The sequence below is a fragment of the Hippocampus zosterae genome, chromosome 1, assembly GCF_025434085.1.
Source record: "Hippocampus zosterae strain Florida chromosome 1, ASM2543408v3, whole genome shotgun sequence".
NCBI lineage: Eukaryota > Metazoa > Chordata > Actinopteri > Syngnathiformes > Syngnathidae > Hippocampus > Hippocampus zosterae.
The window spans coordinates 31,397,070-31,412,500 of NC_067451.1; the positions used below are offsets into that span (position 1 = coordinate 31,397,070).

General features: G+C 41.7%; 2 protein-coding genes across 3 annotated transcripts in view; both read right to left on the bottom strand.

The window, feature by feature from the left end:
- Positions 1-81: 81 nt before the first annotated feature.
- Positions 82-5,906, bottom strand: LOC127595695 (wee1-like protein kinase). The gene is made up of 9 exons (XM_052057431.1): positions 5,507-5,906; positions 3,734-3,933; positions 3,587-3,635; positions 2,406-2,578; positions 2,044-2,303; positions 1,886-1,966; positions 1,595-1,680; positions 1,314-1,484; positions 82-203 (listed from the first exon to the last, which is right to left on the bottom strand). The coding sequence occupies exons 1-9, from the start codon at positions 5,843-5,845 to the stop codon at positions 111-113; spliced, it is 1,452 nt and encodes a 483-aa protein (XP_051913391.1). The 5' UTR covers positions 5,846-5,906; the 3' UTR covers positions 82-110.
- A 442-nt stretch (positions 5,907-6,348) lies between these two features.
- The window catches only part of LOC127596647 (plastin-2-like), a 13,802-nt gene continuing 4,719 nt past the window's right edge, over positions 6,349-15,431 (bottom strand). Inside the window, exons 3-16 of one of the 2 annotated variants that reach the window (XM_052059402.1) lie at positions 14,495-14,646; positions 14,064-14,193; positions 12,663-12,795; positions 12,135-12,216; positions 10,646-10,811; positions 10,355-10,494; positions 10,030-10,125; positions 9,390-9,576; positions 8,053-8,131; positions 7,837-7,957; positions 7,612-7,745; positions 7,358-7,481; positions 7,042-7,166; positions 6,349-6,897 (exon numbers count right to left, since the gene is read on the bottom strand). In XM_052059402.1, coding sequence (XP_051915362.1) covers positions 6,765-6,897; positions 7,042-7,166; positions 7,358-7,481; positions 7,612-7,745; positions 7,837-7,957; positions 8,053-8,131; positions 9,390-9,576; positions 10,030-10,125; positions 10,355-10,494; positions 10,646-10,811; positions 12,135-12,216; positions 12,663-12,795; positions 14,064-14,193; positions 14,495-14,646 — 1,802 coding nt within the window. In that variant the 3' untranslated portion in view covers positions 6,349-6,764. Of the gene's footprint in view, positions 6,898-7,041; positions 7,167-7,357; positions 7,482-7,611; positions 7,746-7,836; positions 7,958-8,052; positions 8,132-9,389; positions 9,577-10,029; positions 10,126-10,354; positions 10,495-10,645; positions 10,812-12,134; positions 12,217-12,662; positions 12,796-14,063; positions 14,194-14,490; positions 14,647-15,431 lie in introns of those variants that run through there. The other variant, XM_052059410.1, reaches the window with a different exon arrangement.

A 15,431-nucleotide genomic window follows, 5' to 3' on the forward strand; every position in this document is an offset into this window, starting at 1 on the left:
AAAAATCTATTTTGGTGCTAATAAGGTGGTAATTGTTTTTAATCGGATAAATGTGTAAGCAGCAAAAATGCGACCCAAATTTTATGCAAGAGTTTTATTGATATTTGTATTTACAACATCAATCTGTTTGCTGTCTGGATTACTGGGTGCCTGATGATGTCAGAGGTCGAAGGCCGTCTCATTGGGTCAGGGTTGATCATCAGCTGAAAAACAAAATCGTCACAGGATATATTAATAAAAACGCTGGCGTCATTTTTCTCCTATAACACCATAATTACCGTATTTTTTTAGACTCTAGGTAGCACTTTTTTTTTCATAGTTTGGTTTACGCAGGTGCAACTTTTATGTATTAGATGAGAGCTCTGACTCAGAATCCTCGTTCCCTAACCATGTTGATTAATTACCGCTGGTGGAAAGGTGACAGAAATGCAGCAAAAGTGATTGACAATCATCTGCCAACTGCCCAAAGCAAGTAGAAGAAGAAATGGAAGCAGAAGCAGTAGCAGACTTCCTAATGGCACAGCAATTATTTACAGCACCAGAATGCACAGTAACTGACCAGGATTCTATCTGTGGCCACAATGTAACACACGCTTCTAGGGTAAAGTAAGCCATTCTGAACAAAAAAGGACAACTTTTCCATTGTTAGAATTTCCGTCCAATGAAAACTCGTTTGCCACACTAAACAAGGGGTGCGTTGGGAAATTGCCTCTGATGGTTTAACACCTCTCAGAGTGTGCATGTTCAGAGAGGCAGAGCGCACTGGTACTCCCTTTCCATAAATTTTGTAAAGCAGGCTATGTGACAAACCCAATCAGCAGCTTGTGCTTGAACTGTTTCGATCTGTACTGGCTGGCCCGCCAGACTCCACTCTATTCCGTTAGGTCACTCTGAATAACTGAAGGTCACCTTTGAACATCCCACTAGATTTCCGAATGGTCAGAGTGAATGAAGCATTGCACCCTCTGAGGGTTTTCCTGAATGGGAATGGCGATATTAGGTTCGAGTCCAAGCTCCACTGTTCTTGGTCTTATTTTTTGTGTGGAATAAATGTTCCCCGAAAATGAGACTTACTCTCTGGGGTGACTTTGATATGTTTCATCAATAAAATTGAATTGAGTTTTTATTTTTCATGATGTGTTTTTTTGACTGGTGCCACTGATACTCCGGGACGATTTATGGTATGAAAAATACGGTAATTAGCATTACCCCTTCATTCTTGTAAGTGGATGAAGTTCCAAATTTTCAACATAAACCATGTCAAATCAACATGTTTCGGGTACACGGCAGTATAAAAAACAAGAGACAATCACCTCAAGAAGACTGAGAAACTCTGATGCAAGCACACATGGGATGGTGGGAAGCTCGCCTTGTCGGATTTTGTGCCACCCGAGTCCATTGGCGGGCAGGGCCTCCGCCCCCGAGGCGCTAACAACTGTCAGACCGAGAGCAAAAATGTCGGCCTTTGTCAAGTTACTGTAGTCCTGCAAAAGTAAACAGGAGGGAGATGTTAGTGTGAATTTTTCAAATGCTGATTTTTTGTTGTTGTTGTTGGAGGCAGGTGTGTGCGTGGGGAGGGGGGTGAGAGACAAACCTCTTGTAGAACTTCATTAGCCAGATATCTGCTGTCACCCTCTTCCACGTAAGGACTGTTTGCCGGTGTCACATGACCAAGATCACCTGGAAGATGGACATATGTGTTTCAAGATTAAATGTCAATCTTCATTAAGTGAATTCAATCAATTAAGTTATTAATGTTGTACATGTCGTTCCTAACTCTGAAATGTAACAAGACAAGGACAAAGTTGAATCTAGCAGCGGAAGGGGATTGGCGGGGTGTTAAAAAATAATATATATATATTTTTTAATTGTTTTAAACCCAAACCTATTTTGTAGGTAACGCCGGTGTCCAACGTGCCATCTTCATCAAAGCTGCTTCCAGACTTCTTGGATATGAAGATGTTGCCTTGGAAACAAAAACAAGACTTGATTCGTTTCCCACTTTGCACGGCATCTCTTTGAAGCACAACCACGAAAACTCACTGGGTTTGATGTCCATGTGTACCAGGGACATTGAGTGGATGCAGGCCAGGCCTCGCGCAACTTGCAGCAGCACATCTTTGAGGGCCACTTCCGACAAAGGCTTAGATTGGCATTCAATGACATCTGCCAGCGTGCCGCCGTCGCAGTACTCGTTCTGAATGAGCAAGTGGTCATCCTCCACCCAGGACGAGTAGTACTGCACCACGTTGGGATGCCGGGCTAGTACGGCATGGGCAAACACTTCTCGCATGATGTATTGTCTGCATGGGAGGAACAAAGACAATTGTAAATGCTTCCATGGTTTATGGGAAACTTTGAGCTCCATGATATCAATTCTTTGTCACATGAAATGCTCCACTTACTTATCTACCGATCCCATAAGTGGTTTACTTGATCGCTTGATGGCATAGATGCAGCCATCCAGCCTTTTCGCACATTTGAACACCGCAGAGAACTGCCCATGGCCGATTGTCTCCAGCTCAAAGAACTCTGAGTTGTAGCGGGTCGTCACGTCGTTTCTTATTGCAGTCACCCTCTAAAAGTGGCAAGCAAAGGGGGATTACCGTCATTTCTTGTTGACTTTTCACCTCCTTATATAATACCCACCCGCTCTTAAAAAGCATTCTAAACATACCAATACTGTAGTGTAAATGCGTTTCCTATGAAATGTCTTCACTTTGCTTTTTGATGTTCAACTCTCTTGTTTGTTACCGTTTTTAAACATTGTACTTGAAGTGCAGCGAGTTACACCTTTTGTATGAAATGCGGTATGTAAATAAAGTTGCCTTGCCAACACATATGCCGACTACTAGCATTCATTAAACATGTAGAATCTTACAACAGCGTCATGATTACTGTATCTGGTGGCTGTAAAAGATAATTACACTTGGTGACATGATCCACACCCTCCCACATTCACTTTGCCACAACTGCTACAACCCCACGGGATGTAAATAGCCAATGACGTGCCCCTATGTGCTCAGACAAAGTGTCACGAGTCCACAAAGAGCTCGCTGCCAATGCTAGCAATCTAATGTGGCTAACCGACGCACGTTTATATGGATGAACTACAGGATACGAGCACAAAACATGTACTTACTTTATATCATAAAATCAGTGCTGAGAAGAACATCAATGAGGTAAGATATAAGGAGTTATAAGGAAAGTAAGCTCTTATTTAACTCCTGCAACTGTAGCGGACATTAAATAGCCACAATAATGCCAGACAACTTATATGAATTTTATATTACATCATTTGGAACTGGTAGGCACTGGTAAATGTTACATTTTTTGTAATGTTTTAATCAAGATTTGTACAATATGGGAGAATGATATTGGATCTTTTTGAGAATGTTTTTTACAGTAAATACAGTTCCTACCATAAATTGCTGCTTTGCTATAATTGGAAATAAGAAGTGAATCCGTCACAACTCCAGTTTCTTTATTTACGAAAGTAAAAACAACAACAAAAGTCATCCCCTTCAGAGATATGCAAATTTCTCCATTGTGAGACAATAAAGGTTGTCGTATCTTATCTAATTACCTTAGGGTCTCCTTTAGCATTACTTGTATTCTTGTCTTCACCATAAGACCTGGGGGAAAAAAAACAGTTTGTTTGGGGGGGGGGTTGGGGTGGAGAAAACAGGGAGCAAAGGGCAGTCATCTGCACATATCAAGAACATATACATACAGGTGTGCTGTCTTGCACTGGTTCTTTTGCAGTGTAGGAGACAGGGCGAGGAGGGAGACGGGACTGAAGGGATTCAAGTTGACCTGATGTCTGATGCTGTTGCCCTCTGTGCTGGACCTTGCTGAAGGTTTGCCATTCTTGAATAGGGATCGCCTGCAGGATAACGTGAGGCTGGAGTTCTTCGCTCGGGGTAGCACACTCTGCAAACACACACAATGACATCTATTCAGTACAAATAGTTGGCTCGCATGAGTGCGTGCCCACTCACCAAGTTTGAAATTTAACAAATGTTTTTTTTTTAAAAAGTGCCTGTGGGTTGATCAAGCCAAACAGAATTTTGTTCCACATCGAGTTTCTTGACCTATTATTTTCAACTTTCATTTCAACTATACCGTCAGAATACAGCGAGTCAAAGTCAAACGGTAATAATAAGCAGAGCTTCATTGAGCAACACTTCATATCTGTCGGTTTTTGATAAAGAGAAGATAGAAACAGCTGCCAGTGGTCTGTGCATCACCTAATTAAGCAAAGGTAACAAATTACAGTACCTCAAAATACACTATCCAAAATATTCTCGGCATAACTGCTAGAAACCTCAGCTGACAGTCATTGTATAACGCAGTGGCTAATGCTTTAGCCAGGAAATAGGTACGTTCTCATATGTCCGTGGAGACAAAATTCTGTACTCCTTGTTGACGAATAAAAAACGTCAAACTTCAAAACATATATAATGACATAAAAAATTGGGTCACTATTTTAAAAGAGGTCGTCTAATGTGGCCTTTGATGAAACTCTCAGTATAAAAGAGAGATTACTGTACACTAGGGGTCACTATCCAACATGAGTGCCTTGGGGCACCAGGTAGACTTCAAGGACCACATGAGTAGCCAGCCTGTTCTAAATGTAGTTAACCAGTGATGGAACATTGTGATCTTGTAGGAATGCTCATTTGAAAAGGTAAACACCGGCAAAAATGATAAAAATCAAGTTTTACATATTTAGTCAGTTCCTAATTATTGTGAGAAATCATGATCAGCGTCTTCACATAACACCAACAAAATACTAGCAACACTAATTTGTTGTTTCACGATGATGTATCAAACTGCAAGTCCTTCACAATTATCATTAGCAAAGAAGTAGCTTTCACTTTTAAAGAGGTTTGTGCCCCCTGCTGTACACTAATGTTCAAAGGTTAGGGGTCAGTTAGTTCAACCCTAACCTTAACATTCCATTAGTCAAAAATACCGTACGAGTCTAAGAGTAGACGTTGGTTGCTATAAAACGGTACTTAAAAAAAAGACATTCCAAAGTGACCTTACTTAATGCTGTATATGATATAGAATTTAAAATGGGGAAAAATAACTGGGGAGATCCACTGAAAATATTGCCGAGAAATATAAAAAATGGTTCCCACTTACCCGACCCATCAAACAGGAGTCTTGTAAAATGTCCTGCGTTGATATGGCCGTTTTTCTCAAAACTATTTAATTAATAATTTGTTATTGGGCATGTAGTTCTTTTAACATTACGTTTGTGCGGAATAAGTTAATTATAATCATATATGAATTAAAACAATGAAAATGCTGGTGGAAACTATTTTACATACATCATCATCATTTTTTTTTACCCAAAATCCCATTCAAATCCCGAACGTGAAATAAGAAAAACAACCCTCGCATGCAAAAGCAACAACCAAATCGATTGCAACGTACAACAGTCGTCAATCCCAAACTATAGACTGCAACTGACATGGCGTTAACGGCCAATACATACCGTTAGTTTCTGCGACGTCTCGAAAAGTCTTCGTCTCCTAACATTTTTGCACCGAGTCTTCGTGGATGGAGTTTGGAGGGACGCTCGCTCCGGTGAATCCTCGTAGAATCGGGAATGTCTCTTGGGAGGCGTGGAGCATGTGGCTAAGAGATCCGTGTTCGGGGATCCACGGGCTTTCAGGCCCCCCAGCCTGTCCTCGTCACCCCCGCATGAACGGCTCCTCAGGGGGCTGCTGCGGTATTCCAGCCGCTTGGCAGCGGTGCTTCGTCGCTTGCGAATTGGAACGCACTGTTCGGCGTCCCGGCTCGACGGCGGCGTTATCTCCATGGCTCCGTTCATCTTCTCCTGCACACTGAGCACAGTACTGACCAACCTTCCAAAAAACAGTTTCAAAGCGCCGCCAGATTGTTGGTGACGCCACGAGTGAAGGCCAATCAGTGGCTCGTCCTTCTATTTCTTTGGTTGGTTGGCAGCTGGCAAGTGTAAATGTAAGACTACTGCCACCTAGCGAACTACTGTAGTACAACGTTGTACTGAGAAACGTCCTCGCGTAAAATAATCGGAATAAATCAGAGCAATGCGGAAAATACGGTTGAGGAAAAAGTAACAACGTTCCTTATTTTACCAAAACCTTTAGCCAATTCCTCCCACCAGGACTTCAACGTTCCAGTCCCATGTCTTAACTCGGTCATTTCGTTGTCTGTATTCTGCTTATTTGGTGCAGAAGACGTTTGCACATTTTGAGCATAACATCTGCGATCCACTGATGAAAGGACACTTTGATTTTCATCTCTTTCATCGATAACTGGTTCAAACAACAAAGTGTATGTGACACGTGAAAGGACTGTTTTCAACCGTTTTATTAAAACATGGCCTAACTTTGCTGTCTATAAAGTAACAACTTACATACAGAGGCTTTAAATGATTCCCATGTACAATAGTAGAGTATGCATGAAAACAAACAAGGCCTTTGATTCATTTCTATTTCTAACCAGGCTCATCCAAACTCCCACTAAGGTTGGAGCATCACCCAGCATGCACTGGACAGAGCTGTAGACTACCCCTACTGCAGAGTTGTCACCCTGAAAACAACTCTACCACTATGTTACCCCTGAAATAATGATTTATATGTGAAGAAACACCAAGCTGCTAAATTGAGACCATGTACCCATTTGGTTTTCGAGAGAACCAACACGTCCAGTCCAACCAGCAAAGAGAGTCAGTCGGTAGAATTGGATATGGGCATCGGTTATCCCCTTTACACCCTCTTCATGCCTCTTCCCATGAGGCAGGCAAAAATGGTCATCACCATTTTGGGGTTGACCTCTACCAAGTCCTCTGGCAGGGCATAGACCTTGGCGCCAATCTTTCTTGCCATGGAAACGGCATACCTGGTACAGGATAAGGTCAGAATTAACGTCATGCTGGAAAATGATGTATCATGAATGGGTGGTAAAAGTACAATGACAGGTGTTAACAGTATAATTGCATAAAATCCCCTCAAATCATCTGTTATTCAAAACGCGGGTCTTTACTTGGCATTCTTGACTTTGTCCTCATCTGTCAGATTGTCTTTTTGAACCAGTTCGAAGTTCACACTCCCCGGTTGGATGGCATCAATTAGGTCCAAAACTGGAATACTTGTATTTAGTGACCTGTCCTGGACAGCAAAAGCAATAAAATATTTACAAGATGAGCTCCGCCCTTTGTTGATAAATAATTCTAAGATTTCAAGATGAAAACATACGCATTGGGCTTTTAAAATACCATCATATAATCCAACAATTTCTTTTACAGTACCCCCCCCAAAAAATATTGGTACATCGGGCTCACCCATAAAAATCCCATTACCTTGAAGCTTTTGATAGAAGAAGTCTTGCCGGCTTCAGACAAAGTTTTGTTCACCCATGTGATTATTAAATCCTCTCCTGCAACTGCTCCATCCCCAAGGTCTTCGAGCAAATTTAACGTGTACCTTCATCAGGACCAAAAATGACATTTGTCAGGCAATGAAATTTGAGTTTTCATTTAGACTTCGATTGAATGACTTCACTCGATCCATTCTTGCTCATAGGGGGTCTCATGAAGTTGAACTTTGAAATCACCTTCTCATCAGCTGCCACACCAGCGCGAGAGTGAGAGTGGCATTTCCATCATAGAGGTCCTGTCCTGCAATTCCCACGAGTGAGAAACCAGCTTGATTCTTTCCCAGCTCCACAGCGTAGTTACAGTTTTCTATCTGCCACAGACAAACACACACAAACGTATTTCCCCCCCCCCCCTCCAATGTATGGAAACCCGTAACCAAGTATAACATGACGCAATTTAACCTTTTTCAGATGGCCTCCCCCGACTGCCTTGAATGGAGGCATGTTGACTCTGTTGTCCCAGTCCACCGGCACCTTACTTTTTTCATATAGTTGCAGAATAGCCATGGCATCCTGCAGATCGCTGTATTAAACCACAAACACCCAAACGTTACGATCCATGTGTCAGTATAGCAACAGAGAGCCAAAGTGACTGCCACAACATGCGGACAAACTGACCCAAAGATGTGGTGAACACGTGGACTGACTCCGAGAGAGTTCATCCAGTTCCTGAATGTTCTCTCCTCTCTGGTCTCACCTTGGAAGTAGAAGAGAAAGAAAAAGAAAAGGAGAGGGGAAACTTCTCAGGGAAAGCTGGACATGCAGGTAAGTCTTGGTTTACCAAGTACTGATATGACATTTTGAATAGAGCCCTGACTAAATAATTAGGCCGATATAATCAGCTAATATGAGGTCTTTTAAAACCGGCCCAAAAATTAAGACTGATTTGATTTTTATTTATCGCACATTAACACAAGACAAAGATCAAGATGTGAAACAAAAACCTCTCAGTCATGAAGTTAAATACCAAAGTAGAAACTATTACAAAACGGTCAGATGTTTGGCCTGAAATATCTTTAGTATTATAATTGTTAAAGGCCAAAAAAGTTATTTTATTCATTATATTATGTTTAAATTCAGAGTCCAATTTATTGTCAGAATTTCATGCTGCGAACTAACAGACTCAGCCGAAAGGAAAAAATCCATATCTGTCTGACAGTTGTTTTGTAGTACTTTTATATGACTAGGAAATAAGGACAGTAGTTCGTCCATCAATACATCAATTTTCTAATCCGTTTATCCTGTCACGGGCATGATGGAGCCTATCTCAGCTGTCTTTGGGCAATAGGCAGGGTACACCCTGAACTGATTGCCAACCAATCGCAGGGTACGCATAGACAATCATCCACGCTCACATTCATACATAGGGACATTTTAGAGTATTCCATTGACCTGCCTCACATGTTTTTGGAATGTGGGATGAAACCGGAGTACCCAGAGAAAACCCACGCAGGCACGGGGAGAAGATGCAAATGCCACACAGGAAGGCCGGGGCCAGAATCCAACCCTGGACCTCTACCGGCGTAATAACCAGTTGCCACCGTGCCACCCTGCTTCAGTTATTTCAGGATGAATTCACTAATAAGCAATTTCAGACAGTAGCCCGAATTCTTAATCCATCAATTGATTTTTACGTCGACCCTGGCAAGCCCATATATCCCATGCATTATGAATTGGAAAATCAAAATGCCCGCGTGTGAGAGTGTAGATGTGCTTTCTTCTTGCAACTTCTCAAAGTAAAGAAACAATTACAATACACAACTTCAGAATTTCTAGCTATCTACTGTAAAGTATTGATTGGCTGGCAACCAGTTCAGGGTGTACCCCGCTCTCTGTCCGGAGACGGCTGGGACAGGCTCCAGCACGCCCGCTTCCCTCGAGAGGATAAGCGGATCAGAAAATGAATGGATGTTCATATGTGTGAATGTGAAGCACTGTTGCTGAATGAGTCTCACTCTCAAGATTCCAGTCTTGGTTCTCCGGTTTAGTCAGGGCCGGGTGTTTGTTAAAGAGTGTGGCCACAAAGGCCATGTTGAGCTTTGAGTTTCCGGATACGACATCAGTAGCTGTCACAAACTGTCGACAGCCAAGACGATCGGCCTGTTGCAGCATGAGCTCTGCTCTCTTTGCAAGATCTTTCTCCTGGTGACACACATGTATGGCTTGTAAAGACACAGACAATAGGTTCTTTTTTTTCAAAAGAAGAGACTCTAGTGTGTGACTAGCACAAAGGGAATGAGAGGAGCCGCTTTGGCTATGACCACGTCCACGGCGGCGCAGTCCTCTCTCTCGCAGATCTGAACTCAGCAGCGCTTATTTGCGAAATGACCAAAATTGGGTCTAACCTGCCACAACGCCAGGCACCGCGCAGGATTTATGACAATCGTGAAAGCAGAGCCCATTGTATGTACAGTATGAAATTAATATACGAACACCATAAATGTGTTTGAACATCTTCTAAAAAGAACCATTTTCAGATGATTGCTGCATTTTTTTAACAACATTCTTCACATCATTGTTGTTTAACTGTGATGCAATAATGTAGTTTATTAGAAAAAGTACGTTATACAGACAATATAGCTTTTTTCATCTTACATAAAGTCCAACCATATCGATTTCAACTCGATCAACGCCCTCTTTGCTGCCATCTGGGGCGATCTGCTCCAATAGGTGGAAATAAGCCTTGGAGTCCTACACACAGGAACAGAAAAAGGTTCAAATGAAGCTTTGAAAACCCCAAATTAATATGAAGTTCTACTGTCTGGCATGACTCAAGATTCCAAAATGAAACATGCAAGATTGTTCAGCCTTGGTGGAGGTCAGTGCTTTCGTGACAATGCCCAAGGCGACGCAGGGAATTTACGCACAATCTTTAAACAACTGCAGTACTCAATCTTGCATACTTTCAATGTTATCTGACCTTAATATCTCCTGAAAAGTTTGTCAGGGTCATGCCAACTTTCTTCAGGTGGAAATTGGCCCAGCGCAGCAACAACTCCTCTGGGCTGAGTTTCATCAACTCCTCCAAACTCTCCCCTTCCTCCAGCAGCGCTGCAATCGCTGTAAGATAAGAAGCGCGACGATTTTTAAATCAACTGTGAGCATTGTTAGACACGCGTTTTCCTTATCAGAGGATGGCTCTAAGTGTGGTGTTCTTTAGAATTTCATCCACGAATGGAGTATGTGGGACGGTATGTCTTTGCATCGGTACCTTCATTACGGCTCAGCTCAATATCGGCAAAAAGTCCGATCTTAATGATTTGCCAGAGGAGTCCAAGGACTAGATGAGGTTTTCCCTCTTTCAGATCTTGAGCTCCAATGTTGACGACTTGGCAGCCAATAGCTGAGGCTGAGTTCAGAGCCAAATTGAGATTCTCCTGTTTACGAGCGACACAATCCCAGAAAGTGAGAAAATATTTTGAATTGCACAAGAAAATATGATTATCAGAGCCAATGAGTTTTGCAGCAAATCGGCAACCATATTTGAATAACGCAGTACATCATTGCATATGTTGCTCTAAATCAGAGGTTCTTAACCTGGGTTCGATCGAACCCCAGGGGTTTGGTGAGTCAAGTCAAGTCAACAAGTCAAGTCAACAGTATTTATAGAGCACTTTCAAACAGCCATCGCTGCATACAAAGTGCTGCACATGGAGCAACTTAACATGCACAATAAACAGTAAGACGAATCGGTAATAGAGGCGGTAGAAAGCACCAAACAGTAAAATCAAGAACAAATCTATAAGTCATGCTGAGTCGAACGCCAAAGAATACAAGTGAGTTTTGAGGAGGGCTTTGAAGATGGGCACCGAGGAGGCTTGCCGAATGTTCAGTGGGCGGTCATTCCAGAGAGAGGGACCAGCAACAGAAAAGGCTCGATCCCCTCTGAGTCAGTCTAAGGGGATAGATAGAGCCTCTGCTGTGGAGGGTAGGACACACGCGACTCAACGTGTTAGTCATGACATCACTGGCTGCAGATGATCACATGACATTGCTTGTCCAATCAGTGCTGTGGGAAATTTAGTTCGCTGCGTAGTCAACGTGTAACTGTCTGTGATAGTATGTTGTTCAATTAAAAAAAAAAAAGTATACTTATCCCTTGAAATGTTATTCACTTTTTTTCTGTTTTTATTAAATGCGTTTTTTTAAGTATCTTGAATTTGCAAAAAATAGATATATTTGTCACTCATGAACGGTTCGGTGAATGTGCATATTAACTGGTTGGGTTCGGTACCTCTAAAAAGTTTAAGAACCACTGCTCTAAATCTTGTAACTGCTAGTGTTGGAAATTTCCAATTCCATATGTTCAAGAGATGTGGATTACTAAAACAGTCCCAAATCAAGTATTTCCAGGTGTGAATGGTGGTTTCACCATGTCAGCGCTGAGACATGTGAGAAGCAAATCCTCAAGAATGTATCGTGCCTATGCAGAAAATTAACGGATGGAATGAATCTAATTTGGACACGCCAAATAGCAGGCATTTTGAAGCAGCAATTTAGGTTTGAGACACAGCATGCGTATCCTTTATGATTGAGATTTACAATATCGATTTGCACACCTACACCTGCTCGCTCAGTAAGTTTACCAAATTTGCTTTCTCATGTTCATGATACATTTGTAAATAGCTCAGTTCCCAACACAATGGTAATGGCGCATTGATGCTATTATAAACATAACAAATCCAAAACAAGCACCCCACCTGTGTAGTGAAGGCAGTGAGTTTCTTTGTATTAATGGTTCGCTCATCAATGGTCTCAGGAACAGATTGGTTGATGAGTTTGCTGCACAAACAAATCACAGGTCCAATATGATATTCGATATTGTTTGAGGGCTCCAAGTTAAGACTTAGTCAAGGCTACAGTCAATAGAACAAAAGAACAATGCAAAGCTTGTACATAGAAAAAAAAACGGCCATAAATGTATAGACCCGAGGCAACTATAGCTGGCAGAGTACAGTCCTGATTCGTTTCTTAGCATTTCCTGATCCAAAGTGAATCAAGTTCTTCTTGTGTCAAACCAAAAAGTCTACACCAAATTTAATCAAAATCTGCATTTTTACTCTGGCAGTTAAACACCAAAGGGCTAAATAGTCTCCTTGACCACTTTTGGTGGTGGGAATGACTTTGCACATGACTTTTTCTCATCAGGCTTTTTAGCCATCAAGTATTTATGTGATGACTATAATGCATACATATTCTGCTATACAGAAATGTCCATTAAAAATTACCAAAGCACAATGCCGTCTGCCAGCGCTTTGAAGAGAGCTCCGGTGTCAGGGTTGATGGGCAGCACGTGTTTGCAGTCTGGATCCTTCTCCAAAATAGAGTTGATGTAGTTTGCAAAGGCAAAGCGCTCCTGTTCTGGAAGACATGGCTAATTTGTAAACCTCAACTGTTTTAAGTGTAAATGATGGCATCCTCATTGACTTGAGTAAAGTGTGATTTTTTTGGACACAAGAACAGAGTTTTGAGCAGCATGCTGGAATTGGAAAATATTGGCATTCGACTGCATAATGTGTTTGTGGAGACACTGTTTTTACACATGAACATAATTAGGCTTTTCGATGAGATAAAACTCGTGAACTCGGTCTGCAGGTGTTTGTGTACATGTCCCCCCCCCCCTTCTCTCTCCACTAAACATGGCAACTTAGTGACTGTTAGTAAATAGCTAGACAAGGCTGTGAAACCACAGACTCGATTATTAAAAAAATCTGTGGGTTAAGCATCATGCTAGAAAGCGTTTTTAGGGAGTGCCACTTGAATTAACAGCACCCATGCCAGTTTTTTGTATGGCTGCTGTATTGGACTTTCCATTGTGGTTAATTTTTCACCAAACCTTATCAGACATTCCTACATGTCGGTTTTGAGGAGGAGGAGGAGAATGCGGGGGGCTCGCTCAACTCAATTGTATTTATATAGCACTTTAAAACATCTACCGCTGTACTGTATACAAAGTGCTGTACATCAAGCAAAATAATTCAAACAACAACAAATAAAACAATAGATTTACAATGACGAAAATAGAAAGCACAATAACAGTACAACTAAAAATCATCAAAGTCTAATGCAGAGTCAAAGGCCAAAAAAATTTTTTCACCTGTGCCTACGTGGGGTTTCTTCAGGTACATTCCAAAAAAACCCACATCAGTCTGACGATAGTTTTGTATTGTACTTTTATATGACAAGGAAATAAGGACTGATTTTTCTCCACTTGTCCATCCATCCATTTTCTAATCCACTTATCCTCACAAGGGTCGCGGGGCGTGCTGGAGCTTATGCCAGCAGTCTTCGGGCATTAGGCAGGGTACACCCTTTCACCTGCTTGCCAGTCAATCACAGGGCACACATAGCCGAACACCCATCCACGCTCACACTCACACCTAGGGACAATTGGGAGTTTTCAATCAACCTGCCGTGCATGTTTTTGGAACGTGAGAGGAAACCCGAGTATCTGGAGAAAACCCATGCAGGCACGGGGAGAGCATGAAAACTCCATACAGGAAGGCCGTAGCCGGAATCGAACCCTGTGCTAACAAGTCGAAGACCATGTCGCCCTTCATGATTGTCAAGGAAAGTTTTTCATTTTGGACAGATAAATGTTAGTGCAAAAGATTTTTTTCAATTCTTACCAGAGATTGAATGTTGAGTTCCTTCGCTTGAGATTTCACTGGTGCCCCCGATGGCAACAATACCTTCCTTCTTGTTGAGAGCCTTTCTGAACCCTTTGGCGATACGGTCGTCCTTCATATCCTTAAAAATCTGAAGAAATCCACAAAAACACACAAATACCAAAATAAAACTTCACTCTTCTCTTTAGATAATTCGCCATTATGCAGCAATGTTCATTGACAATGGAATATTTGGAAGGCAGCTTTACAATATATCCTAATATGATTGTGAAGAGTGTTGTATGCTTTTTAGTTGTGTGGCTGATTTCCTCATTGAGTTAGTCAGTTAGTTGGTTAGCTGGTCAGTTAGTTGGTTGGTTGGTTAGTTAGTTAGTTAGTTAGTTAGTTAGTTAGTTAGTTAGTTAGTTGGTTAGTTAGTTAGTGTTACCTACAGCGGCGAACTCTTCAAGGCTGATGTGGCTGTCTTTGTCTCTGTCAAGTTTCTGGATGAGCTCACGAATCTGGTAACCAGGTAAGGGACAATTGACCTCACGGAAGAGATCACCAAGCTCCTTGACGCAGATGTACCCATTGCCGTCCACGTCTATAGACAACGGATGAAGTAGATAATGAGAAGAGAAAGCATGAGTGAAAATGCATTCAGACACTTTTGTTCTTGGCTTTCTTTATGATTTTGTGGGGGGGAAGTTTGGCTCTTTATTTTCAAAATGTTTTTATTTTTTTAATGTATGGAGTCTTGACTACTGAGATTAAATAACCTTGAGTTGAGGCTTTGCCAGTGAGACTGCATTCCCTTTCTGAACCAGGACAACAGTCGTTCTATTTTATGCACACTGGCATAATGGATCAAAACCTGCTACTGAGTAGCTTTTTGTACATATTCTGCTGCTATCGTCTGCACTAATCTCACATCTAATAATCACCATTTGTTCCACAAATCTAGTTGTACGCAGGAGTGGCAAGACAAAAGCCATTTTTGGAAAGAAAGAAAGAAAGAATTTGGAAAAGAATCGTCTGGGAAACATTAAATGCCGAAGAACATTTGTGGGCAGATGAGAACAAAATGGAAGATGGTGGCCTCAATGAAAGATGGAATGTCTGGCGCAAAATGAACACTGCACATTTTCCTGAATGCACCACTGTGAAACATGAGGGTGACAGAAACATACTTTTCTTCAGTACGGGCAGCGAAGGAAAAACGTTTGAGTTTAAAATTCAGTTCACATTTGGTCAAAGCCCAGACTTAAATGACATTGAGAATCCACGGCAAGACTTAAAAACTGCTGTTCACAAATGCTCTCTTCCAATCTGACTGAGCGTCCCTCAAACTATTTTGCAGTCTCGAAATGTGCACACCTGCTACTGACA

What these genes read in the sequence shown, in the direction of transcription:
- LOC127595695 (XM_052057431.1), bottom strand. Translation starts at nt 5,845, where the DNA reads ATGAACGGAGCCATGGAGATAACGCCGCCGTCGAGCCGGGACGCCGAA. An exon ending in AGACGTCGCAGAAACTAACG is followed by an intron (nt 3,934 to 5,506) that starts GTATGTATTGGC and finishes GTGTGTTTGCAG; the next exon opens with AGTGTGCTACCCCGAGCGAA. An exon ending in CTAATGAAGTTCTACAAGAG is followed by an intron (nt 1,485 to 1,594) that starts GTTTGTCTCTCA and finishes TTACTTTTGCAG; the next exon opens with GACTACAGTAACTTGACAAA.